The sequence below is a fragment of the Humulus lupulus genome, chromosome 4 (assembly GCF_963169125.1).
Source record: "Humulus lupulus chromosome 4, drHumLupu1.1, whole genome shotgun sequence".
In the NCBI taxonomy this organism is placed as follows: domain Eukaryota; kingdom Viridiplantae; phylum Streptophyta; class Magnoliopsida; order Rosales; family Cannabaceae; genus Humulus; species Humulus lupulus.
In genome coordinates this window covers 250,911,646-250,939,214 of record NC_084796.1, presented here as the reverse complement: position 1 = coordinate 250,939,214, position 27,569 = coordinate 250,911,646, and the positions used below count along the sequence as shown (strand labels likewise).

The 27,569-nt window shown below is 38.1% G+C and overlaps 4 protein-coding genes across 5 annotated transcripts; all 4 read right to left on the bottom strand.

The window, feature by feature from the left end:
- Positions 1–7,276: 7,276 nt before the first annotated feature.
- On the bottom strand, positions 7,277–8,948 carry LOC133831771 (glycine-rich protein A3-like). Its single transcript, XM_062262181.1, has 3 exons — positions 8,569–8,948; positions 7,898–8,237; positions 7,277–7,796 (listed from the first exon to the last, which is right to left on the bottom strand). Exons 2-3 carry the CDS (start codon positions 8,199–8,201, stop codon positions 7,537–7,539), a joined length of 564 nt encoding a protein of 187 aa, XP_062118165.1. The 5' UTR covers positions 8,202–8,237; positions 8,569–8,948; the 3' UTR covers positions 7,277–7,536.
- A 121-nt stretch (positions 8,949–9,069) lies between these two features.
- On the bottom strand, positions 9,070–10,511 carry LOC133831770 (glycine-rich protein A3-like). 2 transcript variants are annotated; one of them, XM_062262179.1, is made up of 4 exons: positions 10,486–10,511; positions 10,346–10,411; positions 9,660–9,990; positions 9,070–9,573 (listed from the first exon to the last, which is right to left on the bottom strand). In XM_062262179.1, the coding sequence occupies exons 3-4, from the start codon at positions 9,952–9,954 to the stop codon at positions 9,293–9,295; spliced, it is 576 nt and encodes a 191-aa protein (XP_062118163.1). In that variant the 5' UTR covers positions 9,955–9,990; positions 10,346–10,411; positions 10,486–10,511; the 3' UTR covers positions 9,070–9,292. The 2 variants fall into 2 exon arrangements, with proteins under 2 accessions (XP_062118163.1, XP_062118164.1); XM_062262180.1 differs by lacking the exon at positions 10,486–10,511 and having other exon boundaries at positions 10,346–10,429.
- Positions 10,512–10,948: 437 nt separating this feature from the next.
- LOC133831769 (F-box protein SKIP31) lies at positions 10,949–13,096 on the bottom strand. The gene is made up of 8 exons (XM_062262178.1): positions 12,952–13,096; positions 12,607–12,854; positions 12,452–12,527; positions 12,094–12,204; positions 11,816–11,990; positions 11,607–11,725; positions 11,310–11,370; positions 10,949–11,206 (listed from the first exon to the last, which is right to left on the bottom strand). The coding sequence occupies exons 1-8, from the start codon at positions 13,027–13,029 to the stop codon at positions 11,136–11,138; spliced, it is 939 nt and encodes a 312-aa protein (XP_062118162.1). The 5' UTR covers positions 13,030–13,096; the 3' UTR covers positions 10,949–11,135.
- A 5,708-nt stretch (positions 13,097–18,804) lies between these two features.
- Positions 18,805–21,731, bottom strand: LOC133831768 (ABC transporter G family member 14). The gene is made up of 5 exons (XM_062262176.1): positions 21,403–21,731; positions 20,486–21,311; positions 20,185–20,364; positions 19,896–20,092; positions 18,805–19,811 (listed from the first exon to the last, which is right to left on the bottom strand). Exons 1-5 carry the CDS (start codon positions 21,481–21,483, stop codon positions 19,161–19,163), a joined length of 1,935 nt encoding a protein of 644 aa, XP_062118160.1. The 5' UTR covers positions 21,484–21,731; the 3' UTR covers positions 18,805–19,160.
- Positions 21,732–27,569: the final 5,838 nt, after the last annotated feature.

The following is a 27,569-nucleotide window of genomic DNA, read 5'->3' as shown; positions in this document are numbered from 1 at the left end:
ATTTATACGTCCCTTCTTTGATGACTTCGATGACCTGGTATGGTCCTTCCCAGCTTGGTCCCAAAACCCCATCTTTGGGATCTTTCCCGGCCAGGAAAACTCTCCTCAAGACCAAATCGCCGACGCTAAAGGCACGTCTTTTGACCTTAGTGTTGAAGTAGCAAGTGATTTTCTGTTGATAATGGGCGAGCTGGAGTTGTGAATCCTCTCGCCTCTCATCCATCAAGTCTAAGGAGTGGCATAGGAGCTCGTGGTTCTTGTCTTGTTCGTAGGACCGGACCCTGTGCGACAGGACCTTCACCTCCACGGGGAGGACCGCTTCACTTCCAAAGGTTAGGGAGAAAGGAGTGTGACCCGTGGGAGTCCGATGTGAGGTCCTATAGGCCCACAGAACTTGGGGGAGCTGTTCTGGCCAGATCCCCTTTGCCTCATCTAACCTCTTCTTGAGGCTTGCCTTCAGAGTTTTATTGACAGCTTCGACCTGGCCGTTCGCCTGGGGATAGGCCACGGATGAGAAACTTTTCACAATTCCGTTCTTTTCGCAAAATTCGGTGAACAGGTCGCTGTCAAATTGAGTGCCATTGTCGGAAACGATCTTTTTGGGTAGGCCGAATCGACAAACGATGCTTTTAACCACGAAGTCTAGCACCTTTTTCGATGTTATTGTCGCCAACGGCTCTGCTTCGGCCCACTTTGTGAAGTAGTCAATGGCTACCACGGCGTAACGGACCCCGCCCTTTCCGGTGGGCAGGGCGCCTATTAGATCTATGCCCCAAATGGCGAAGGGCCAGGGAGACGATATCATTTTTAGCTCGGTCGGGGGTGCTCGTGCAACCGCGGCGAACCGCTGACATTTGTCGCACTTTTTTACATATGAGATCGAGTCTTTGGACAGAGTCGGCCAGTAAAAACCCTGCCGAAGGATCTTCAAGGCCAGGCTTTGCCCCCCAGTGTGATCTCCGCAGAATCCGTCATGAACTTCCTGCAGGATGGCCTTCGCTTCACTTGGAAGAACACACCGGAGGAGAGGTAATGAATGCCCACGTCGGTACAACACCCCCTCGACTAGCGTATATCTCGGAGCTTGATAAAGGACTCGCCGTACGTCGTTGCGCCCTTCGGGTAACTTGCCCTCGACGAGGTACTCAACAATGGGAGTCATCCAGGTCGGCCTGATGTCAATCATCTCAATATCTACTCGATCTCCGTCTATGCTTGGTTTGTCCAAGAACTCAATTGGCACCAACCCCAGGGTTTCTGCCTCCCCCGAGGTGGCGCGAGAGCATCTGCATTGGCGTTCTGCTCCCGAGGTATCTGCTTGATCGACCCTTGCCCAAACGTAGACAATTCAGATTTTACCTTAGCCAAATAAGAGGCCATCTTGGGACCCCGCGCCTGATACTCGCCTAAGACCTGATTCACCACGAGCTGGGAGTCGCTGAAGCATTGGACAGAGCTTGCCTTTAGCTCGCTAGCTATTCTAAGTCCGGCTAACAAGGCCTCGTACTCTGCCTCGTTGTTGGACGCCTTGAACCCGAACCTCAGCGCCGAATGGAATCTATGTCCTTCTGGGGATATCATAATGATTCCGGCCCCGGAGCCGTTCTCATTAGATGAGCCATCAACGAAGATCCTCCACGATGAACCTGAGGAGGTGAGCTGCTGTGAATCTTCCGATGGGATCTCACGGAATCCCGCGCATTCTGCCACGAAGTCGGCCAAGGCTTGACTTTTTATGGTAGTTCGGGGAGTATAGAAAATCTCGAACTGACTGAGTTCGACCGCCCACTTTAGCAAGCGTCCCGAGGCTTCAGGCTTTTGCAAAACCTGCCTTAGAGGCTGATCGGTCATGACGTGTACAGAGTGGGACTGGAAGTATGGCCTGAGTTTTCGCGAGGCCGTGATTAGGCAGAACGCCAGCTTTTCCATCAACGGGTACCTTGACTCAGCTCCGAGGAGTCTCTTGCTGATGTAATAAACCGGTTTCTGAGCCTGGTCCTCTTCTCGCACCAGAACGGCACTAGCTGCGTCCTCAGTCACGGCCATGTAGAGGAAAAGAGGTTCTCCTACCCTGGGCTTTGATAGCACAGGTGGCTCAGCTAGGTGCGTTTTTAGGTCGAGGAATGCGCCCTCGCATTCTACTGTCCATTCGAACTTCTTGTTTCCGCGGAGCAGGTTGTAGAAAGGCAAGCACTTGTCGGTTGATTTGGAAATGAACCGGTTCAGTGCTGCCACCCTTCCTGTGAGGCCTTGGACATCTTTCCGCGACCTGGGGGATGGAAGCTCGAGCAGTGACCTGATCTTGTCGGGATTTGCCTTGATTCCTCGGGTATTGACTATGAAACCCAAGAACTTCCCCGATGCGACACCGAAAGTACATTTCTGAGGATTGAGCCTCATGCCATATTCTCGCAGTATGTTAAAACATTCTTTCAGGTCGGCGACGTGGTTGGTGGCAGTCTTGGACTTGACAAGCATATCATCGACGTACACTTCCATGTTTTTCCCGATCTGATCCGCGAACATTCTATTTACCAGCCTTTGGTAGGTTGCCCCGGCATTCTTAAGACCGAACAGCATGACCTTATAACAATAGACATTAGTCGGGGTCATAAAGCTGGTATGATCCTGGTCTGCTGGATTCATCGCGATCTGATTGTAGCCCGAGTACGCGTCCATGAAGGACATGAGCTCGTGCCCCGCCGTGGCATCCACCAGTTGATCGATCCTCGGCAACGGAAAGCAATCCTTGGGGCAGGCTTTATTCAGGTCGGAAAAATCGATACAGGTCCGCCACTTGCCATTGGGCTTTGGAACTAACACGGGATTGGCAACCCAAATGGGAAATCTGGCTTCGCGGATAAAGCCACATTTTTTGAGCCGGGCTACTTCTTCTTCAAGGGCCTCGGCTCGGGTTGTCCCTAAACGCCTCTGCTTTTGAGACTTTGCAGGGACGCTTTTGTCTAGGTGGAGCCTGTGCATGATTACGCTCGGACTGATCCCTATCATGTCCTCGTGCGACCATGCGAATACGTCTAGGTTCTTTTTCAGAAACGCAGTCAGATCCGCCTTTCTTCTATCGCAGAGGTTCTTTCCGAGCTTCACCGTCCGTGAAGGATTTTGTTCATCGATGCCTACCTCCTCGAGATCTTCAATAGCTTGGAGCTTGGACCTGTCCTCGCCTACTCGGGGGTCAATGTCCTCGCTTAAGGCGAGCTTTTCGTCTTCGGAAACCTGAGGTTTTTCAATCTCAGGGGCCGCCTTGGGTCCCTGCGATTCCTCTTCATCCTGAATGCCCATCGCCACCTGCCCGGGTTTAGATTTTCCCTTCATGGAAATGCTGTAGCATTCCCTGGCAGCGAGCTGATCGCCCTTGATAGTGCAGACCCCTGTCGAAGTAGGGAACTTCATGGCGAGGTGCCGGACGGATGTGATAGCTTCGAAAGCAACGAGCGTTGGTCGGCCCAAAATTGCATTGTAGGCAGCGGAGCAGTCAATGACTACGAATTCGAGCAGTTTGGACACTGTTCGGGACTCGTCGCCTAGGGTGATCACCAGCTCGATCGTTCCTATCACTGCTGACCCTTCGCCTGAAAAACCATATAGCATCATCGAGGTTGCCTTTAGCTCGGAGACGGTCAGACCCATTTTTTCTAAGGTTGAACGGAATAGGAGATTCACCGAGCTCCCATTGTCCACTAACACCCTCCTTACTCTCCGGTTGGCGAGCTGGACTGCTACGACCAAGGGATCGTTATGAGGGAATTGGACATGGCCCGCGTCCTCCTCCGTGAAAGTGACTGGTTGTTTCTCTAATCTTTGTTGTTTTGATTGACGCTGTTCCGGGACGAACTCCCCTCCATTGTGGGCCTTCAACTCATTTATGTACCTCTTCTGGGCGCCTCTGCTCGTGCCAGCCATGTGTGGCCCTCCAGAGATGGTGGAAATCTCTCCCTCGACCACGGGGGGAGGGACGTCCTGATCTACTCGAGGTCCAGGTTGACTGGCTGGGATCTCCGGAGCGGGTCGACCTGTCGGGACCTTGTTCCGCGAGTATTGCGCCAACGGACCTGCTCGGATGAGAGTCTCGATTTCATCTTTGAGGTGCCTGCAGTCGTCGGTATTGTGCCCGACGTCGTTATGAAAACGGCAGAATTTGGAAGCGTCTCTCTTTCCCTTAGGGTGCTTTATTGGCTCCGGTCTTTTCCAGGGGACTCGCGTAGCGTTGGCCAGGAAAATATTCTCTCTGGTTTGGGTGAGCTCGGTATACGTTGTGAACACGGGCTTGAATTTATCCACGGACTTATTCTTCTTTTGACCGTGCTGGACGTTTTCACCATTTCCTTTTCTTTTGCCGCCACCGGGCTGGTTGCTCTGCGTGACGTCGGGAGTCGCTACTACGATCTCTGTTCCCGCCCCAGCGGGCTTCTCGAGGGCCTGGCTGGTCCCCGCGGCTGAAGCTTCAGCTTCCTCCAAGTTTATCCATTCTTGGGCTCTGTTAAGGAATTCACTAACTGAGCTGACCCCCCTCCTTTGAATATCCTTCCACAGATCTCCGCCTACTAGGATCCCGGTCCTCATAGCCATGAGTTTGGAGCTGTCGTCGGCGTCTCTGGCTCGAGCAGCGACATTTGCAAATCTGCTCAAGTAGGCTTTTAGCGTTTCTCCAGGTTGCTGTCTCACGTTAGCTAGGGAGTCGGCCTGGACCCTGACGACCTGAGAGGCGCGGAATGCCCTCTTGAAGTCAGCCGAAAAGGTCTTCCAGGAGCTGATTGACTGCCTTTTACTTTGTTTGAACCACTGCCTGGCAGGTCCAGTTAGGGTGGAAGGAAAGATCAAGCAACGAAGCTCTGGCCCGATGTTATGAGCCATCATTAGGGTGTTGAACATCCCTAAGTGGTCAGATGGGTCTCCATCCCCGTTGAACTTTGACAAGTGAGGCATACGAAAGCCAGAAGGGTATGCCGTTGCTGCTATGTTGGGGGCGAAGAGCTCCATCTCATCCCCTGAATCATATTCGTCTTTTTCTTTCTCCGACAGGAGCTTCTTCATCAGCTCCTCCATTTGAGTTAAGCGCTCTAGGGTTTTGTCCTGAGATCCTGGGTTATTCCGGGGCTGTTCAACAGCTCCGGACCCGTTGTACATATTAGGCGGGTTATTGCCCCTCCTATCTGGAGATAGGTCATTTGGGGCATTCCCGCCATTACGTACTTCGGATCGGACCCCAACTGAGCGGGCCTGGCTACCATCCCTAACTGGACCCTCTCTGTGAGAGTTGAGGCGATCTCGAAGGTCGCCTCCATGGGAATTATGGTGACTTTGTGCTGAACTTAGTCGCTGTCGCAGGTCCCCTCCCGAAAGATCACTCCGTGCACTACCGGTCCAGTGACTCCTGCTGGACAGGCTCGATGTGCGTCTTTGGCGGCTCCGACCTGCTCCTCCTCCCGGCGCCCTGCTGCGGCGGGAAGGCCCGGCCGATGGCGGGTCTCCCCTACTATTTCCGTAGGTCGGGATGTCTCGGACGGTCTGAGGAGACGGATATCTGATGGGAGAAGGAGGATGCCTGACCGGAGAGGCGATCCTAGTGCCGTCTGGACGGACTAAATTTGGTGGGGGCCTCTCGGCCCTGCCAGCTTGATGGTTTCGCGCTGGGCGATCTGGACGAGGAACTGGACGTTCTTCGGGGACGGGCTGACGTCTCCGGATCTCCTCGGCCCTCCTTTGGGAATTTCCCCTATCTCTTCTGGGCGTCCTCGAGGAAGGCTGAGAGCTAGGGGTTGATGTCCTAACCGAACGGCTGTACTGCTGCGGTTCGGTCTGAGGCATTTCCCTGAAGTTCGCCTCTTGATGGCGTGATGAAGGGGTGGAGTTGGCTGCAGGGAGTCTACCCGAACGGCTATGCCTGGATCGATTACTCCGACGAGACTTAGGAGCCTCGCCTTGCCTCTCTCCAACGTTACCGTTGGTTGTGAGAGGGGGTAGTCGACTTAGAATATCCTGGATTTGCTGACCAGCTGCTGCTAGCTGGCTCCTCAGCTGAGCATTCTCCATCTCCACCGCAGTATAATAACATGGATTCGGATTAGGCGGCCGGGGCGCCGAACTACCAGTGTCGTCTTGGCCGGCCGGCTGCTTTCCTGGCCTTTGCTGGACTTCAGGAACTTGCTCCTCGGGGAGGGCAACATGGCGGGCCTCCTGCCCATCATGCTGTTCTGTCTCGTTGCCATGTTTGGATCGAGTGGTCACCATAGTTGTATGTTTGTGGTAGTACTAATTGGACTTGCTCTCAATGAAAGCACCAAACTGTTGACGCGGTTCTTCGGCAACAGGTAATTAAGAGAAGAAGAGAAAGAGATTAGTACTTAAAAGTAGAACCGCCGCAGATATGAAATCTTTGTGAAAAGAACTAGGTGACCTTAAACACGTTTTTAAGTGGTTCGAAGGTTAAAATCCTTCTACTCCACTAGTCAATATTATTGATCTTTTCTGGGTAATTGGTTTACCAAATATATAGTTCTTACAAGACTATTTTTTCCCACCTTTATCAATTCCCAGGGTCTCCATATTTATAGGAGAAGGCACCTGGAAATTGGTAGGGAGGTCATCCCGTGACCTTTCCATTTGTCATATCAAGTCTGTGATATTCATGATTAATTCCTAAACCTGACACACAAGTGCGGTCTAATCAGTATGGAAGGAAACAATGGGCCGCACGGCCCAACCCGTCCGTGGGTGTCTGAATACGCACGTTCCTGCTGCGTGTCCGATAAGTCAGGGGGATATCGGACACGTGATGGCAGGATTATGCACGTTTATCTTGCGTGTTGACTTCCCATAGGGTCAGAGCTTCCTGAGAAGCTCGCTGCCGGAACAATCCATAACCCGAGCTGATCCGTCAGTGGTCGCCGGATGTTGTTCCCAGCTCCTGGAACAACAAGAGGGAGCAGGAAACTCCATCCCCTCGAGCTAGAAAGGGCCCGTCCTGAAGATAAAGCCTCTGGCCTGTGGGAGCCTCGGGCTAAATCATGTTTAGTCCGAGGATCGTCCTGCTAAACAGCCCGTGGGAAAGCCAGGGCGTACATAATTTATAAGGTTTTTTAATTATATAATTTATTTAGATAAGAGGATGTGTTTGATTATATATTTAATAATTAAAAAAAATAAAGAGAAGATTTAATATATATATTCACTTTTCACTTATTTCAAATGTTCAGATCACATCATAATCGTTTACTTAGTTCATTTGTACAAAACAGGAATACTCACAAAGTGTTCATTGGGACAAATTACGTGTAAGTTTTCATAACTTCAGATACTAAAATTAACAACAAGTCGGTAACTAGAAAATAAAAGATGAAACAAACAAAACAGACAAAAGACAAAATACATTCAAACACTGCCAATGTGAATGTCTGTATCAGATTATTCTGGGGAAATCATAATCACCAAACTAAAAACATCAAAATATCACTATATATATATATATATATATGGCCGAGCCCTGGCATAGGCGGGCGCGAGGCAGAGAATGGACTACTACTTATACTTTCCACCACCGAACATGCCGCCGTGCTTGCCGTGCTTACCGTGCTTGCCATGCTTGCCGTGCTTGAACTTGCCACCATGTCCATGCTGCTTAAACTTGCCGCCATGCATCATATGCGCGCCCCCATATGGTTGTGGATACTGAGAGCCGTGCGTGCCGTGCGTGCCGTGACTAAGATGCTGAGCACCATAAGCAGCGGCTGCAGCCGCACCCCCACCACCCAACATGGATCCCATGCCACCGCCATGCCCTGAACACAAAATGTAATTAGACCAAAATGACTAATATATAGTCAGGCGGGCCAGGCCACAAATAATGATGATGCACATCAAAGTGTGAGTTGCAACAAACCTCCTGAATGATGATCAGATGAGCCTGGATAACCAGCCGGCGGGTATCCACCCCCGGCGGATGGATAGCCCGCCGGAGGGTAGCCCTGTTGAGGAGGGTAACCCTGCTGAGGAGGGTAACCCTGTTGTTGAGGAGGGTAACCCTGCTGAGGAGGGTATGCACCAGGAGGTGGAGGGTACTGTTGGGGCTGGGGATATCCACCATGTTGTCCATGGTGTCCTCCTACTTGCTGTCCCACAATGTGTCCAAGTGTCCCAAGTAGCCCTTTGTCATGCTCCTCATGTTTATCTTTTCCACCACCCATTTTTTTTTTCTTCTTTCTTAACAAACTAAACTAAAACTGCATTATCAATACTCATACATTAGTTGATCCAATTGCATTAGAATCTAATCCGAACCCCTGATTCCTAAGCTAGTTTCGAGATAATTTTGTTATTAGGCAGGAGTTCTACTTTTTCAAAATTGAAAAAAAGAAAAGATCTAAGAAAGTAGATCTTGCTCGATCAAAAAAATATCATTGAAGCAGAGTGCATGTAAAATAAGCAAAATCAATTTATATATATACACATGAAAAGGCAAAGACAGCAGATCGTTGAGGTTGTGGTGTAAACAAAATCAAAAGATCATTCAATAAAAAATTAAATAAAACAAAGAAAAGGGTTAGGCTTTACCTGAGACGACGAGGGAATTGGGTTTGGCAGGGTATGGAGAAAGTGGTAGAAGAGGTTCGAACATATAATATCTAAAAAGGGTATGGAGAGAGAGTAGTATTTATAGATAGAGATAAGTACAGGTGTAGTGGAAAGAGATAGAAGAGTGTTGAAATAGTTGTTGGCCGACTAGAAATGTTAATATGTTTTTGTGCATTTTGTCAAGCTATGTATTTTGTTATGTAAAACTAAATCATTCAATCAAATGGAAAAGTAAAACTTCTTCTCACTTTCCATTTTATCAGTTAAATCTTTTAAAATAATATATCGTCTGTTTCTAATGTTCACATCTTTTTTTAAATAGGATGTCAATATCATATTATTGGTCCTCAAGTTGTGACATTGGCCTCAACTTGTTTACTTAGTTCATTTGTACAAAACAGGAGTCCAGTGGAGCCAAGTAAATAAAAAAATAAATAAATATAGAACTTTCGATACTAAAATTAACAATAAGTCAGTAAGTAGAAGGTAAAAGAGTATGGTTGTGTAATATGTAAACTGTCTGTCAACAACCAACCAAAGATGAAACAAATAGAACAGATAGAAGACAAAATACATATCAAACACTGCCAATGTGATTGTATGTATTAAGATTATTTCGGCAAATTGAGAATCAGCAAACTAAATCCATCAAATATCACTATATATATATTCAGGTCGAGCCCTGGCCTAGGTGGAGAATGGATTACTTCCATTTCTTGAACTTTCCACCGCCGAACATGCCACCGTGCTTGCCGTGCTTCCCATGCTTCCCAAATTTGCCATGCTTGCCGTGCTTGAACTTGCCACCATGTCCGTGCTGCTTAAACTTGCCACCATGCATCATATGAGCGCCCCCATATGGTTGTGGAAAGTGAGAGCCGTGGGAACCGTGGGAGCCGTGAGTAAGGTGGTGAGCACCATAAGCTGCGGCTGCTGCAGCCGCACCCCCAGCCAACATGGACCCCATGCCGCCGCCGCTATGCCCTGAACACAAAATGTAATTAGAACAAAATGACTAATGTATAGTAACAACAACGATGATACACATCAAAGTGTGAGTTGCGACAAACCTCCAGAATGATGACCAGATGAGCCTGGATACCCGGCGGACGGGTATCCACCGGGGGCTGGTGGGTAGCCCGCGGGAGGGTAACCCTGCGGAGGGTAGCCCTGAGGAGGGTAGCCCTGCTGAGGAGGGTAACCGTGCTGAGGAGGGTATGCACCAGGAGGTGGAGGGTACTGTTGGGGATATCCATGTCCACCATGTTGTCCATGGTGTCCACCTACTTGCTGTCCCACAATGTGTCCAAGTTGCCCAAGGAGCCCTTTGTCATGCTCATCGTGTTTATCTTTTCCACCACCCATTTTTTTTTTTCTTTCTCTTAACAAACTAAACTAAAACTGCAAATGCAAATGATCAATATTCATACATTAGCATTTCAGAAGACATAAAAAGTAAAATACAGAATCTAATCTGAACCCCTAATTCCTAAACTTGTTTCGAGATAATTTTTTTACTAGGCAAAAGTTCTACTTTTTCCAATCGAAAAACAATAAGATCTAAGAAAGTAGATCTTGTTCGATCAACAAAATATCACTAAAGAGTGCGTGTAAAATAAGCAGATTCAATTCAAATATACATATGAAAAGCCAAAAAAACAGCAGATCGTGCAGGTTGTAGTGTAAACAAAATCAAAAGATCATCCTAAGCAAATTCAATAGAAAAATTAAAACAAAGAAAAGGGTTAGGCTTTACCTGGGACGACGAGGGATTCGGGATTGGCAGGATATGGAAAAAGTTGTAGAGTCGAACCGATAATATCTAAACAGGGGAAAGAGAGTAGTATTTATATTATAGATAAGTACAGGTAGAGAGAGAAAAGAGATGGGACCAACCTCATATTCCTTAGACGCGTTGCTCATAACGCGTATCGGACGCGTTCTCTCAACGCACCACCTATTCTCTTTTCATTCCCAATACACCTGCTTCTCTCCTCTCTCTATCTTATCTTATATTATATATTATACACAATAATATCATTTGTTTTTAATGCATAATATTTCTTTTCCTCTAGTAGTTCGTCTCCATAGCCATAAATATGAGACTATTTTCCGAATATGGAAAAGTAGTAATGACTTTTAAATGCGTAAGCTAATAAATTATCATTTTATAACATGTGATTCTCCTCTTTATTCGGCAACCTAAAGAATTTTCAAGTATTTTATTACTTAGACCTCCAAACTTGACGACGCCCTTCATTGTTTTGTTATTACTTTTAAGATGAAGAAGGGAAAAGAAGAAAACTCTCCTAACCTTCGTTAATAATAATATTATATATATATGGATAAATAAAAGAGCTGAACAAGAAAAATAAATAATATATAGTGCTACAAAATACATATCAAGGCTATCAGCAGCAGTAGTAATAGACCTTTATACATTCACTAAAATACAATGTCGCACCAGATGGACCAAAATGCAATGCTTCTTTATCTGCATCGATCCAACATACCATAACATCACTTTTTTTTTCCTTCAAAACGACTCAGCAAAACCTCAGTGCAGCTTCCAGTTCCTTCTCATCAGCACAGTTATATCCAAGCGAGTATGCTCGCGCTGCAACATCCATAAACGCAGTCTTTATAAGGTGAACAATAATAAAAGAAGGCACAGTAACTTGTTGGATTCAAGGAGATAGCCAGTAACCAAATATTATTACCAAATCGGCCAGATCCCATAAAAGGCTCTGCCTCATCAGTGACACCACCTTGTTGCTGTTCCTGCAGATTTTTCAAGGAGAGATCAAGCAGGCATAAGCAACCATTGATAACCAAAACAAATGCAACAACCCTTGCAGCTATTACATGACAAACTAATCAATCAAATGCACAGAGCAGCCCATTTTCGAATTTTTGATATCACATTCTTATTACTAACTTTTCAAGGGGACAACTTGTGAAGAATATAATGAATGTGGTATCAAATTTAAACTTGTAAGTGAGAAAGAATCACTCACAATATCTGGTTCCATTTCAGCTGGTGACAGTAACCTATCAAAACAGTGCCCGGATATAGTACAAACCCATAGCTCATTGGCGGGATCCATAACAGCTTCTCTACACGTATCATCACATACTGGAAAAGGAAATGCAGTACAATTATTGACAGTAGAAAAACACCAGAGATAACACAAACACAGGTACACAATTTTATAATGCCTCCTACCATGAATATGTCCAGTCTTCTCGCAAAGAAAGACATCTCCAATTTGATGGAAAGAACAAGTTTCTCCAGAACAAGCGTGATCCGTGGTCACCGCATCTGTCAGACCTTTACTGTTTTTCCATATAGAAACTTGATCAGCTACCGTCTTGTCAAGGATTAGGCGGTCATCGATCACCTACACAGGCATAAAATAGAAAAGGGTTTGTGTTCATACACTACAAGGTTAGGCAGTGGACAGGTAGTTGATAAATAATAAAATACAAGGCAAGTGAAGCAACCTGTGAAAGCAGAGGTGCTTGGCTTCTCTTGGCTGCTTGCATTTGGATGTAATACTCTTTAAACTCAACTGGGCAATTCCTAACTAGCTCCGTCATGTCCTCTTCATCTCGCTGCAAAGGAAAAGAAAAATTAGACAAATTCTTGGTATTTGAACTTGGGATTCATCTTCGTGGGGAGAGAAGTGTACTCTACTACCACCATTAAACTGTTGGTTATAAGCATTAAGCAGTAGAGGCAAACCAAATTATAAGAGTAAGAGATTGTTCTAATTCACAGGAATTACTCAGTTGTGATAGTGAATAATGATAGTAATAATAATATGATCGAATTGACATGTACTGATTACAAACAAAGTACCTGAATATAAAGCTTTTTCCAAGGACACTCACGTAGTTTCTTGGAAGGGGGCATAAGACCCCAGCGCAATGCATACCTAGAGAGGAAATGAAATCAAATACACGAGTAATGAAATGGAGACAAATCGATACAAAAATTTAAGAGAAGAAACTGACAAGCGACGCCATAGGTATTCATCGGAAGCTGCAATAGTAAGAAATCTACAGACAAGTGCGCAGGCAAAAAGATCCTCAGAAGAGAGGAATTTGAGGATGTGAGGGAAGAGTTCTGGAGGGATTTTACTCAGAATTCCAGATTCAATCCGAGGCTCAGGCCGAGCCCGAACCCGAGCCCGAAGCTGAGGCGGAGGCGGAGGCCGAGGCGGAGATTCCTCACGCCTTCTCTTGGGGCTGGGCTCATCTTCCTGCAAACAAACCCCAACCCAACCCCTATCCCAATCAGTCACTCCTAAATCCATCAATAAAAAATATAAAATAAAAACCATAAACAAATATTTAGACCTGATCGGAAACCTCTGAGAGCACCTCCGATTCGAGGAAGTGCGCCAAGTTCTCTTCTTCCTCGTCCAACACCGCCATCGTCGTCGTTGTCGTACGTTCCCTCTCTCAATCCCAAACGCCAAAAACCTATCATTCCCCTCCCTCTCCCTCCCCTTCCGCCACCTCTCTCTGTCCCATTTCTCGCGGGTCGGGTTTGCCCATTACATTTGGGCTTAAACTTATCCAAATTAAAGCCCGCCCATATGGCTCTAGACCCACTAGAGACCTTTCTATTTATTTTTCAAAGAGAAAATTACACCAAATATGGATTTTTTTTTTAAATGACAGTTTTTTTTTTTTTTTGTTTACATTTTTATGAGAGTTTATTCTCATATTTTATTTTTATACAGCTTTAGTATATAGTTTTAATATGTTATGAGCTTATTTTTATAATATTAATCTATTTGTAATTTTTTTTTTATCATTCATATTTATAAAACAATTTTTTTATATTATTTTTTGAAAAAAGCTGTGACATTCTTCACCATGCTTTTTATTCCTGTTTTTTCTTCTATTTTTTATTTTCTTCAACATTTTCTACGTAGTGACTGTTTAATACTATCAAAACAATTTTAATTTTTTTATGTGGTAGTAATAGTATGCCACTATCAATTTTTCTTTAGTGATGTGTGGTAAATTGGTTACCACTATCAAAATTAATTTTATTTTTTAAGTGGTGTGGTGGTAACTGATTACAACTATAATTTTATTTTTATTTTTTAGTAATGTACCATTATCAAAATATCAATTGAATTGTAACTAGTTACTTAATAAGATTTGGAAGAAAAAAAAAACTCATATTAAAATAATAAACTTAATTGATTGTGAAGGTAACTCGTTACAGCTAAGTCTTAAAAAGTAGAAAAAGACGAACGCGAAGAAGATGAACTGAAGATGGCGTCGACGGTGACTAGAGGTACGACGTTTGTTTTTGGTTGGTGGTGTTGAGAGCTCTCATTGCTGTGAGAGAAAATGGTTGACTGCCAGTGTTGTGAGAGAAAATAAAGAGAGTGAGTGAAATATTCGTGAGGGAGAGAGGAAAATAAGAGAGAGAAAGTGTGTATTTATTTATGGTATTTTGTGGGATTCCGATATTTTAAACTTTTTTTTTTTGCTAAAGTTACCATAGTTTTATGTCCATAAATATATAAAATAACTTATTTTTTACCATATTTTTGTAAAGTACCATTTTTCTTAATAGTATTTAAAAATACATAATTTTATTAGTAAATATATAAAAAAAATAGAGCTACCTTATGTGTAAGTTTGGAAAAGTAAACTTTCAAATAGCCACAATTAATATAGTTTTTTTTTTAAATTCAATTTAATCATGTAAAAAACTATATCTTATTTGTTAACTTATACATTTATATGAGAATCTAAAAATTGTATATTTGAAAACATAAAACATATTTACCCTTTTATTTATTTTATTTGTTTTTATAATTAATTAATTTTTATAAGTAGGGGTATTTTGGTCATATTAAAAAAATTGACCAAAATCGAACACATGGTATTATTTTGTTCCATTTTGCACAACACATGATTTAAATTGTCATTTAACAAAACATAAGGTTCGATTGGTAACTTTTGCAAAACACAGGGTCCAAAATAGTATTTATCTTATATGATATAATCATATTGAACATGATTAATTAGGGCTGAGCTTCAGTCAGTTTTGACATTTTTTTCTATTTTAAAATCCAGATTTCAGTTTGGTACGGATTGGTGTGATCCAAAAACCGACCGCCCTACTTACAACACCAAAAAAACCGACCGATTTAGACCGCAGCTTGGTTGATTAAAACTGCCCAAACCGAAGTTGCTTTTTTTTATTTATTTTTTAAATAATTTTTTTAGGAAATTTAATTTAAAAAAATATAGATTATTGGAATCCATTTTTGAGTTTTTTTTAATATGAAAATTATTCATTTAATTTGTTAACTTGAATATTTGAAAACCTAGACACATGATTATAATGTTACATCCGTAAATTTGGAACCTAAACATATTCGGTCGGTTTCAATTTGTATGGTCGGTTTGCTATCAACTTATAAATCGACCGACTTAATGCCAGTTTTCGCTAAAGCGATTTCAACAGTTTTCGATTTCGTTGATTTCGATTTTTTCGGTGTTCGGGCAGTCGGTTAGAGCGGCTTATTTAGTTTTTTGTACAACCCTATGATTAATGACTCAATTCAATATATAAACGTACCATGCATAGAGATGTAGAGATCAACAAAATCATATTCAATTAATTAATCTTAATTAATATGCATGCATGTCTCTCTATTTTCAATTATATGCTATTGTACATTTCTTAGTGTTAATTCACAGCATTATTCTATTGAGATTATTATTCTACTATCTGGTGTATCATAAACTACTTTAATTGCCAATCTTTTGGGCCTACTACAAATAGTCCCTTTATATACGAATGAATTGATAACAAAAAATGAGATTTTTTAAAAAAAATAATTAAAATGGCTAGATTTTTTAATATTTTTATTTATTTTAAATAATAATATTAAAAAAATATTATTCTCTTTCCTTCCTATTTTAAGTCATCTCCTTCTTTTCCAAACCTGATAGTCAACCCATCCTTACCTATTTCATTCCTTCTTACCACACAAAATGTAAATGTCACAATGACATTTCTTCTACCTAACTGCTATTACATTCAATCTAGAAAAGATGCTTTAGTGAGTAGTTAGTTGTAACTATGGTTCAATTTTTAGGTAGACATTGTATGTATATTGCTAAAACTCACAATGTTTCATATGATTTAAATCATTTAAAAATTGAGATAAACATTATTAATATTTGTTCATTTGAAGACAGATTCTTTGGCAAAATGTCCTATTTTTTAAAATTATTTTGTATTATAGTCTAGGTTTAATAATTCTTCGCAAAATAACCTCTCATAATTTAGACAGCTAGTTGAAAATTTGAACAGGTGGTCGAAAAATTCAAAAAGCTGGTTGAAAATTTTAGACACCCGGTCGAAAAATTTAGACAACTGATCAAATTTTAAATGTCATTTTGTATAAAAGTATCAAAAGTAAGACATAGTGCAAAATCATTTAAAAAAGAGTCAATTTTCACTAATTTCTCTTTAAAGATTATTTGGATATAATAATAGTTATTTGATCGTTTGGAAACTAGATTATATATACAGTCTGTTGGAGTATGGTGTCGCACATGAAATAAGTATAAAAATATTAAATTATTAATTAATAAGAACATAATTAACTCTCCTAATCACTAATTAATTTTTATTCGTAACTTGTATTTAATAAAGTAAATATGATGTTAATTATGAACCAATCAATTAAGTCACTAGTAAATAGATATGTGGCAGCAATAGATTGGGTCCTGAATTAATGTAGTCTTCTACATCTTATCTCTTTGAATAATTAATGTATATGAAATTTAATAATTATACTAATAATAATATTATTATTATTATAAATTAGTCTATTCATACGTGACATTACATGCATAATAGATATAATTTCATCTGTTCATATAAATGTAGTACCATTTAGCTGGATGATGATATTGACTAATCACTGTATTAAAACATATACAAGTTTTACAACTTCTCAAGACTTCTAGTTAGTGCACATCTTTATTATTATGTATGTACTTTCTCTTTCTCAACTCCTCTAGATCACACATATCTATATATGTTGATATTTCTTTATTCACAAGCATGCTTGCCATCTTTACCTAATTAAAATAATCTTCCATTATTATTAATTAGTACATCAAGTATTAAATTTGTCTTTATATTCAAATTTTAAAAAAAAAATTGTATGCAATTTAGCCCATATTTTCTAACAAGGAAATGGATATATACTTTTATTAGTGAACAATTATGGCTACAAAAATCATATATATATAGTGAACCTGTTGGATTATTGATATGGTTTCTATAGAGATTTTTAAGTTTGGATAACTATTAATTAATTTGTGTGAAAATAGATGTTTTGTAACACTATAAATATTTGAGAATTGTTAAGGGGCATTAGTGGTGCCCAACACCACAAGGAGGTAGCGTATCGCTATTGGTGCAATTCAATATCGGGTCTTACATATTTGAATTTAATAAGTATTATATGGTATTGCTAACTAATTATGAGATGTTACCTCGTGTGGTATTGGGTGCCTTAAGATACCAAATAATAACACTCTAAATATTTATTAGTTGTGCCTAGAGAGATAGAGGCTAAAGAGTAAAAGGTGTAATGAGATTTGGAGGGAAAGATCAAAAGAATTTAAGTATATGCAATATTATTGAAGTTATAAATGAAATAAATCTATTTAAGTAGTAATGTAGTTTTATTAAACTAAATAATTTTTTTGTATTTTTATTATTTTGTTATGTTTGAAAATTGTCTTTCTTTTTTTTCAATACAAACACTATATATAACATCATGATGCTTTGGAGGTCATGGGTTTGAATTTGGGGGTAATCTTGCCCTCGGACTCAGGATCCCTTTAACGCTAGTTGTTCAGTTAGAGCTCAGGTATTGCACCTCAAAGTAGATGGGGGTCGATTCATCGAATAAGGTCTTGGTAAATATTTTAGGTCGGGATTGATTGAAGCTCCCGTGGGAATACCCAGAGAGGGAAGCCCACTCCCCTCTATAGGCTTCCCTCTCTGGGTAGCCCCCTCACCTCCCCTTTTCTTCCTAAAAGAAAAACACATAGATAAAAAGAAATTTATTAATCAAAATAAAGTGCAAAAAAAGACAACTCTCAACGAAGGAGCTCCCATAGCTTTGGCATATTATTATTTCAAGTAGAATAGAAGTAGTAGGGTAATAATGTGGAATAATATGATATGATATGATATATATATATATACATGATATGATAAGCCTGGGTCCAACCGTACTACGTACTACTACAACACCATGATCATCACTCCATGTGAAACATCCACAACATCACCCCTTTCATATATATATATATATATATATATAAGTCGATATCAACTCTGCCTTTCATCAGTTATTTTTATTACTTTCTCTTGATTTGAACTGTCGTACGTGTTTTTTTTTTTACACACACATATTATTGATCATATTATTTATGTAGCTATATATGAATCCTTTCCTACTACTTGCTATCTTTAATCAATAATGTTTTGAGTATATAAAGAAAGAAAAATGTGCGCATCAGGTGCTGTGTGATCATATCAAATATCATCGAGATTTGTTTGTTTTGCTTTTAGAAAAGGAAAGAAAAACAACCAAAGTGGTGTCACTCTCTCTCTCTCTCTCACTCACTCTCTTTACATTTTTCTTTTTTTTATATATATATATGTATATTTATTCTGTTTTGAGGCATTTGGGGGGTCTCAGTAGTTGCAGTACCTAATTATAGTACTACTAATACTGTTATTGGACAGATGTGATATCATGTTATGTGGCTGGGAATGTCCCACAAACATTCCTACTCATTTCTCATTTAAGGATTATTATTATTCTTATTATTCAAAAGAAAAAAAAAAAGAAAAGAAAAGAGAGCATATGGTTCTCTCATCTTCTTCATCTGATGTTAGTTTTGTTTTTCTTAGCTCAATAGAATTAACTTTATCAACATCACATGCTAACCGCATAACATATTCTGATACCTCTTTCTCTCCATCGATCAATATACTTATCTTTTTAACAATCTAAAAAAGTACTACTGTACACACACACACATCCAACGTCTGATCAATGTCACATATCCATGTAAAGAGAGATGGTAATTAATTATTAATTAGTCAATTTGTTCTAAAATTAACTTTAAAAAGTAAAGGAAAAGAAAAGAGAAGAGAAAAACCTCTCGAAGTTTTAACTCACCTAAAAATTAACTCTGTTTTAATTCGTTAATAAGATTATGATCACATCATCATCATCATCATCATAAGATTATTCCTCAATATTTGTTGATGGATTCGAATGACTGACTATTTATAGCTAGCTAGAGCCATACTATTAATAATTTGTTGACAAAACTCGATTAATGGGGATGGACACCAGCACCAGCAGCATCAGCAGCATCAGCATCAGCAGCACCAGCATCAGCACCAGCAGCTTAATTAATAATTATAGTCATCGATCACTATATATATAGTGCTTTGCTTTGGGTTTAGGTTTGGCTTTGGGTCTGGCTTACCTCAACCGCACTCGTTGTAGGGCCAGATAAGCAAGGAACCGATAGCCCACCAGCATCAGAGCCAGAACCAACACATCCATCCACAGATTGGTCAGCCCCATCGATTTGATCGCCGGAAACTCCTGCACCGGACACCACACCCCCTTAGAACACTCGTACACCTCCCCCTCCTTGTACTGAACCCCCAGCAAAAGCTTGTAGCAGTAGTAGCTGTAGCTCAAGTACTTGAGCCACACTATGAAGGCCGGAATCTGCTGGACGTAGTACCCCCCAGCTATGAGGAAGACGAGTGTGGTGACCGAGGCCAGGGTGGTGGCCTGCTTTATGTCCATGAGAATGGCCCCGATGGCCAGGCCAAGGCTCTGGGAGACCAGGACGTTGTAGAGGACGACTAGCAAGGAGAGAATGAAGGTGAAGGGGTCTGCTTTGAGGCCTCCCATCCAGTAGATTATGAAGACGAACGCAGTTGGGAGGGCCAGCTCGAGTGGCAGGTCTCCCACTGTTTTGGCCAAGAAGTAGGACGACAGCCGGTACATTCCTGAGGACCGTTCCTTTATCAGCATTGTTCTTTCTTGAGGGAATGTGAAGACTGCATTGTACAGCGGGTAGAAACCCCAGAAGACGGAGAAGAAGAAGAGCAGAGCAATCTGCATTATTCAATCAAATCAAATCAGATCAATACATGTACATATATATATATATACATATATGTGTATGTTGTGTGATCTTACTCTGTCTTCGATGTGAGAAGTTGGGGTGCGCCACCACAGGAGTCCACCAAGAACCGCTACGCTTATGACTTGGAAAATCCTTAGCTTGTTGAAGGTCTCATGCCTTCTCTCTTTTAATCCTCTTTGAAGCAACACCTTGAACTGGTGCCACCAGCTTGTGTACCATTGGTCCGCTGGCATCTTATTATTCTTGTACTCTGAGAAATTAATAATAAGTAAATATATAGTACTAATTAATACATTACGAGAGAGAGAGAGAGAGAGAGAGAGAGAGAGATTTGTCACTCACTTGCAGAAGCATTATCTTTTGTGTAAGTAGTATTGTTATCCGAACCACAAATAAGTTGGGCCTTCAAACTGATTGAGATGTTTTTGTCATAAGCAGAAATCAGAGCTTCCTTTACTCTCTTCTTCTCTTGTTCCATGTTCTCACTATGTTCTGTTGCATGCTTTGAATCCGGGGCTATGCCTGCAAATACATATAATTATTATTTAATATTGCCAATGAATGACTACGAGGTTATCTATCTCATCATCAGTTATTATTATTAATATATATATATATATATATTGGATTTTTCATTAAGTACCGTTGGCTAGATCCAACAAGAGGTCAGCCGGGTTGACAGTGATAGAAGTGGAGAAACCAATAGAAGAGAAATAGTCGAGAGCAGTAGAAGCAGGGCCGTTGTAGATGGGAGAGCCCTCAGATAAAAGAATCACTTTGTCAAACATGTGGTAGAGTCGGCTAGAGGGCTGGTGAATGGTGGTGACCACAGTCCGGCCCCCACCAGCCAGCCTTTTCAGAGTGGTTAGAATCCATTGAGCCGTGGTGGAGTCCAATCCCGAGGTGGGCTCATCCAAAAGCAGCAGACTTGGATTGATTAGCATTTCCTGTCCTATGCTGACCCTTTTCTTCTCGCCACCCGATATCCCCCGGAAGAGTGGGCCTCCGATCATGCTGTTCCGGCACCGACCCAGACCCAGCTCCGCAATCACACGGTCCACGTGCTGGGCTTTGTCTTCCCGGGACAAGGTGAGGGGAAGCCTGAGCAGGGCAGTGAAGAGGAGAGTCTCGGCCACGGTGAGATGAGGGTACAACACATCGTCCTGGGCGACAAAGCCGGTTCGGCGTTTAATGGAGCCGGAGAAAGGGTGAGAGTTGTAACTGATCTTCCCGGACAGAGTCTTGCCGGAGAGACGGCCGCCGAGAGCGGTGAGAAGGGTGGTTTTGCCGCTGCCGGAGGGGCCTAACAGGGCAAGTATCTCACCTGGGTAAACCATACCTGAAATCCCATTGAGTATGGTCTTCTCTCTGTGTTTGTTAGTGTCAGTATTATTATTATTACTACCACCCAAGCACCATGATCCACCATCTGTGTTCTCTATCTTAACTTTGTACACAACCTCCTCAAACTGCACAAAACCATATATACACATATAAATACATAAATCAAGAGAAACAAGATCAATGCATGCATATACATATATATATATATATACAGACCTTTAGAGTAATTGGGTACAAGCAAGAGAGTTGGAGAAGAGATTGTGGTGAAGCAGAGGTGGTGGTATTAGAGTCCGACATGTTGGGAGGTTTTTGAAGAAGAAAAGAAGCTAGTAATTAGATGATTATATAGTAGTAGATAGTGATATATATATGTGTATGTATAGTAGTTATTATATGTGTGAGTGTGAAGAAGAATAAGAATTGAATGGTTTAATTTTCACTTGGGCGTCCATCCCAATTTGAGACAGAGAGAATAGAGTTATATATAGCATAGGATAGGATAGGATAGGATAGCATAGCAGAGAATAATAATCACAAGAAGAAGAAGAAGAAGAAGAAGAAGAAGAAAATGAATGATATTGTAAATGTAGATGAAGACTTCCATTCCCAGCCCACTATGGTGGGACTCTGACCCCACGTTATAACAACACCCTCATTCCTTTTTCATTATCTCTCTTTCTCTTTAATTAATTAATTTAATTAATTATTCATTAATTATGTATTTATTATAATAATTTTATTCTAAACTCTACTCTTTTTCATATTTTAATCTATCACCACTCTTACTTTCCCTTTATTCTTCTTTATGTATTGACTCATTATCATTCACTTCACTTCACTTTCTTAGTTTTGGTGCATTATGCCTCAATCTAGTACGACACATATATATATATATACACAAATACTTCTCAATTTATTAATAATTATTTTCCAGGTCATTGAACTATATATATAATTGGATATTTAACTAATAATGAATTATTTTCATCTTATATATAAATGATGAATTTAAATATTATAATTTGAATATTGTGATATCTAGTGGAAAATTAGGGTGTTTCCCACCATATAAATAATATCAATAAATATACTAAACTAATAATTCCATTATACTAATAATTATTGTTAGTGATTATTAATGGCCCGTATATAATTACTAAGGCTATATAGGTAGAAAATAATCATTCTCTGGTTAATCATTGAAAGAAAGTAAAAAATAAATAAAAAATTGAAAAAAAGACAGATATATTTGGTTACTTTCACTAACTTTTTTTTTCAGTGTTTTCTAGGACAGTGACACACACATATATATATATATGTATATACATATATGTGCGTGTCTTGATATTATAAGCTCATAGTGTATATATATATATATATATATTGAAATTCATCATATCGTGAAGTTAATATTTTTATTGAGAAGACAATATATATATATTAATTATTTGAAAAAGTATATTCTTCTATAAAATATATTGATCAGCTTCTTTTGCACGTGTACATACAAATTCACCAAAATGTTTCAAATCGATCGATTCATCCCTTTGAAACAAAACCCACTTTGTAGTATATATATTTTTAATTAACAATATTCCTTGCCCATTAATCCATAATTAATGCTTATTATGACTAATTATACTACACACATAGTAAATTAATTTGATAATTTATAGTCTAGTTGTGTGATTATAATATACGGAGAGAGATAGAAGGGAAGATCTAGATATCCATGCACTATATATTGTTGGTAGAATATATCACTTTAAAGGTTTTTTTTTTTTTTCCTTTCTTTTCTATTATATATATAAAGAGTTTATATATTTTTAGACCTTGTGTTTTGTCTCATTACTTGTTTAGACTCTGTGTTTTGTAAAATAATTTAAATAGACCCCTAAACTTGATTTTGATGAACAAAAAATTAAATATAATAATACAGTTATTAAGCAAAATGACTGTATTTTTGTTTTGAGTTGTTAGTTTGATGAATTATTTGTGATTTTAGTTAAAAAAAAAAACTTTGATCAAAATTGGGTTTAGAGATCTATTTGAACTATTTTAGAAAATACAAGGTCCAAACAAATAATGAGGCAAAATATAGAATCTAAAAAAAGCATAAACCCATATATATATATAAATATGTATATATATATATAAATTTATATAAAGAGAATAACTTGCCATATGATCACACAAAGTAAAAGGGCAAAGAAAATAATAAAGTTGGGCTGGTATTCCCTAGAATGCTAAGGTGAATTTATGAGTTGTCTAAAGAATTTTAATTAAATCAAAGAAGAAAAAAAAAAGGTGAAAGTAATAGAGGGGGGGTGCCTTTCCTAGTATTAATACAAAATGATTATTCTCATATTATTATTCGCTTTGGAAATAAATAAAATTTTTTAAAACTTTTTTTTTAAAAAAAATGATCTAATATGACTGTAGTTTTCAACATTCGTATCGCCGAAATTCGATATGACAATCGTATATTATCATTGCCATGCGATATATATCATCACTAATAATATTCATCATAAAGGTTAGGACTATGTAAGGAGATGGAGGATGAGCAAAGTAAGATGCCAAGCCAAGTTTTTCCCCTTTATATCCACATGATTCTCTGTATATATATATATATATATGTGTGTGTGAATTAATATTAATATTGTTGTAATTAAATAAAATTAATTAAGGATATATATCTATATGTATAGCTAGCTAGGTAGAGAGGTATAGGGGGATTATTATGATCGAATAAGCTAGGAATTTGATGATGAAGATGATGAAGATCTTAAGGAATGATTAAAGGATAGGGAGAATAACCCATAATAATAAGAGCGTTGAAATTTAGCGTTGATATTTAGCATATATCTTAAGATGTCTAACAACTCATGAGGTCGTATACTTTATAGTTGATTAACGATATCTCATAATACTTATTAAATTCAAATGTGTGGGACCCAGTATTAGATTACACCAATAATAATATGTCACATCATTGTGGTGTTGGGCACTAATGTTTCCCCTTAGCATTTCTCTACTAATAAATATTGAGATAGGATTCCAAATTATTATTATGTGCATAAAAATAATAAATATTATTTTGTTCCACTACCCTTCTTTTTATTATATATATTTGATACATTAAGATGCTCAACAACAAATGAGGTGACACTCTATGGTTGGTTAACGATACCTCATAATACTTATTAAATTCAAATGTATAAGACCCGATATTGAATTGCACCAATAACAGTATATCAACTTGTGGTGTTGGACACCAGTATTTTCCTTAGAATTTCTCTACTAATAAATATTGAAATAGGATTCCAAATTATTATTAGGTGCCCCATAAAAATAATAAATATGTTTTTGTTCCAAGATATATATATATATATTTATATATTAGCATTAGCATAGGCACCGAGTGAGATTGAGATAAGGGGGTATGGGTCCGCCCCAGTAGTAGTAGTAGTACTATTACTACTAGTAGTAGTAGTGGAATTGGTGCATTTTTATTTATGGTCACACACATATACACACACTACTACTTTATTATTAGAGGACTCTCACTATATATATATATATATACATATATATATTATTAGCTACAACACTCCAAGTGCGCATTATGCTATCCTGCACTACTCATCTCATCTTCTCTTTTTTTCATCCCAACTTGTCTCACATATATTAATTCATTCATATATATATATATACTTCTATATATATCCTAATTATTAATTAATATTAATCTTATTATTATAGAAAGTAGTGATTACTTTAACTACCCTTCTTTTTATTATTTATATATATGTATATTGGATTCTCTCTTCATTTAGAGTCCAACGAATCTTTTTATTTCTTTACTATATATATGTTTAGAAATTTATATTAATTGACTCATTAGTAAAATGATTAAAGAGACGTACTAGTAGTGGCTATCTTGTTTTAGATTGCTTTATAGGGTAAAACTATTACTAAATCTGATGTATTTAATTCAAGTATATTCTTGTGCATTTGGACGGCGCCATATATATCCTTAAATGCCCTAACACGCACACAGATATCTAATCTAAATAAATAAATATATAACTATAACTATAACTATAACTATAACTACGCTAGCATAGTCAATGGGTTCTTTGGTACATATTCTTTAATTACCTCACAACACTAATATATTTGTATATACAGGGGGATTTTGCTGTAAGAAGCCCAATTGATCGGGTTCTTTTATATTTCTAGTCCATGAACAGTTTTCAGTCCGATTTTTTTTTTTTTTTAGAGAATAGGTTCAAAATAAGTTGTTATATGTGTGACTAATTTTTTTTAAACGCGTTAAAAACAATAGTAAATTATTCAAAATTTTCGAAAAATTTACAGAATGCTCTAAATAACTACAAAACTATTCACGGATCAGGAACACACAGAGAGCCCCACCAATGGTCATCTTTTTTAAGTCCTAGAGCAGACAGAATCCCCCTTAAATATATAGTATATATGTGTGGACTTTGGAGCAAATTTATAAATATATCTTCGTACTTTGTATTCTCAAATAGTATATATTGTATATTATAAATATATAGTATATTATTAAAGTATTTGTGTATATATTGTATATACTAGATACAAACAACGTGCAATGCACGTTTGTTTGGTTTTATTTATAAAATTTATTAATTATTTTTATTAAATTTATATTAATGTCATATAAATTTGAAATAAATATGTTATTTTAATTAAATAATTTATTTATTTTTGTTTAAGTTTATGTTTGTTCTAGTTCTTGTTTAAGTATATGGAAGTGACAACAATAGATTATATATTACATATTTAATATGATTATTAAATATTATACGTAAATTTTAAATTTAAATTTCTTGCTAGTTTTAAAAAAAAAACAATTTATTGCTAATTCACAATAGATTATATTATATGTTTAATATAATATTATTATAATAAGTGAATTTAAGTTTAATTAAATTTTATTGAAATTATAAAACATGTGATTTTATTATTTTTAAATAATTATCATTATAAAATATCTCAGAAATATCATATTTTAATTCGTTTAATTATTTATTATTTTTAAATATTTATCATTATAAAATATCTCAAAAATATCTTACTTTAATTTTGTTAGTTATTTATTTATTTTATTTAATTTTAAGTATTTACAAACTATCGTTAAATATAAGAATATTTTGTTAAATATAAGAATATTCCGTTAAAATTAATCTTTAAAAAATAAAAACCGTTAAAACCAAGAATTTTCATTATCTACACGCTTATTATATATAGAGATATATATATATTTCTTCATAAAAAAAGTTCGTATTTTTGAAAGAGAAGAAATTAAAACACACTACAATGTCTCTTGGTACACGTAAGGATCAAGAAGAAAAAAAAAATAGACTCATTATTCGGAAAACACTGGTAAATTATTTGAAATTTTCTGAAAATTTACAGTTTAAATAACTACAAAACTATTAATGGATCAGAAACTACAAAGAGCTCCACCGACGGTGATCTTTTTGAAACCCTAGAGCAGAATCCCCCTTTAAATATATAGTATATATGTGTGGACTTTGGAGCAAATTTATAACTATATCTTCCTACTTTGTATTCTCAAATAGCATATATATATTATTAAAGTATTTGGGTATATATTGTATATATATATATATATATATTTGTTCATAAAAAAAGTTTGTATTTTTGAAAGAGAAGAAATTAAAGCACACTACAATGTCTCTTGGTACACGTAAGGATCAAGAAGAAAAAAAAATAGACTCATTATTCGGAAAACACTAGTAAATTATTCGAAATTTTATGAAAATTTACAAAATATTTTAAATAACTACAAAATTATTCACGGATCAGAAACACACAAAAAACCAGAACCCCTAGCGCAGAATCCCCCTTTCAATATATAGTATATATGTGTGGACTTTGGAGCAAATTTATAACTATATCTTCGTACTTTGAATTCTCAAATAGTATATATATATTATTAAAGTATTTGGGTATATATTGTATATATATATTTGTTCATAAAAAAAGTTTGTATTTTTGAAAGAGAAGAAATTAAAGCACACTACAATGTCTCTTGGTACACGTAAGGATCAAGAAGAAAAAAAAATAGTGAAGAAAAGTGGGAATGCATAGTAGTGGCTTGCGTAAGAGTAGAAGATATTTTTGTTTAATTAGAGTGAAATATTATATTAATTCATAAACAAATCTAAAGATAATCATCGGCTAATGACAAAAGAATAAAACTGCATATAATAATTAACACACTCAAAAAATGGGTGCTACATATTATTCCAGTTGAGATTTCATAATTAATGAATCTGAGTGCGATATGAAAGTAGCAGTAGTAG

Excerpts from the sequence above, each read along its gene's own strand:
- LOC133831768 (XM_062262176.1), bottom strand. The coding sequence starts at position 21,483 with ATGTCGGACTCTAATACCACCACCTCTGCTTCACCACAATCTCTTCTC. Across the intron at positions 20,093-20,184 it reads AAAAGATAATGCTTCTGCAA|AGTACAAGAATAATAAGATG; the intron begins GTGAGTGACAAA and ends TTAATTTCTCAG. Across the intron at positions 19,812-19,895 it reads CTTCTCACATCGAAGACAGA|ATTGCTCTGCTCTTCTTCTT; the intron begins GTAAGATCACAC and ends TGAATAATGCAG.
- LOC133831769 (XM_062262178.1), bottom strand. The coding sequence starts at position 13,029 with ATGGCGGTGTTGGACGAGGAAGAAGAGAACTTGGCGCACTTCCTCGAA. Across the intron at positions 12,205-12,451 it reads GGAAAAAGCTTTATATTCAG|CGAGATGAAGAGGACATGAC; the intron begins GTACTTTGTTTG and ends TTTCCTTTGCAG. Across the intron at positions 11,726-11,815 it reads GAAGACTGGACATATTCATG|TATGTGATGATACGTGTAGA; the intron begins GTAGGAGGCATT and ends TTCCTTTTCCAG.
- LOC133831770 (XM_062262179.1), bottom strand. The coding sequence starts at position 9,954 with ATGGGTGGTGGAAAAGATAAACACGATGAGCATGACAAAGGGCTCCTT. Across the intron at positions 9,574-9,659 it reads ATCTGGTCATCATTCTGGAG|GGCATAGCGGCGGCGGCATG; the intron begins GTTTGTCGCAAC and ends TTTTGTGTTCAG.
- LOC133831771 (XM_062262181.1), bottom strand. The coding sequence starts at position 8,201 with ATGGGTGGTGGAAAAGATAAACATGAGGAGCATGACAAAGGGCTACTT. Across the intron at positions 7,797-7,897 it reads ATCTGATCATCATTCAGGAG|GGCATGGCGGTGGCATGGGA; the intron begins GTTTGTTGCAAC and ends TTTTGTGTTCAG.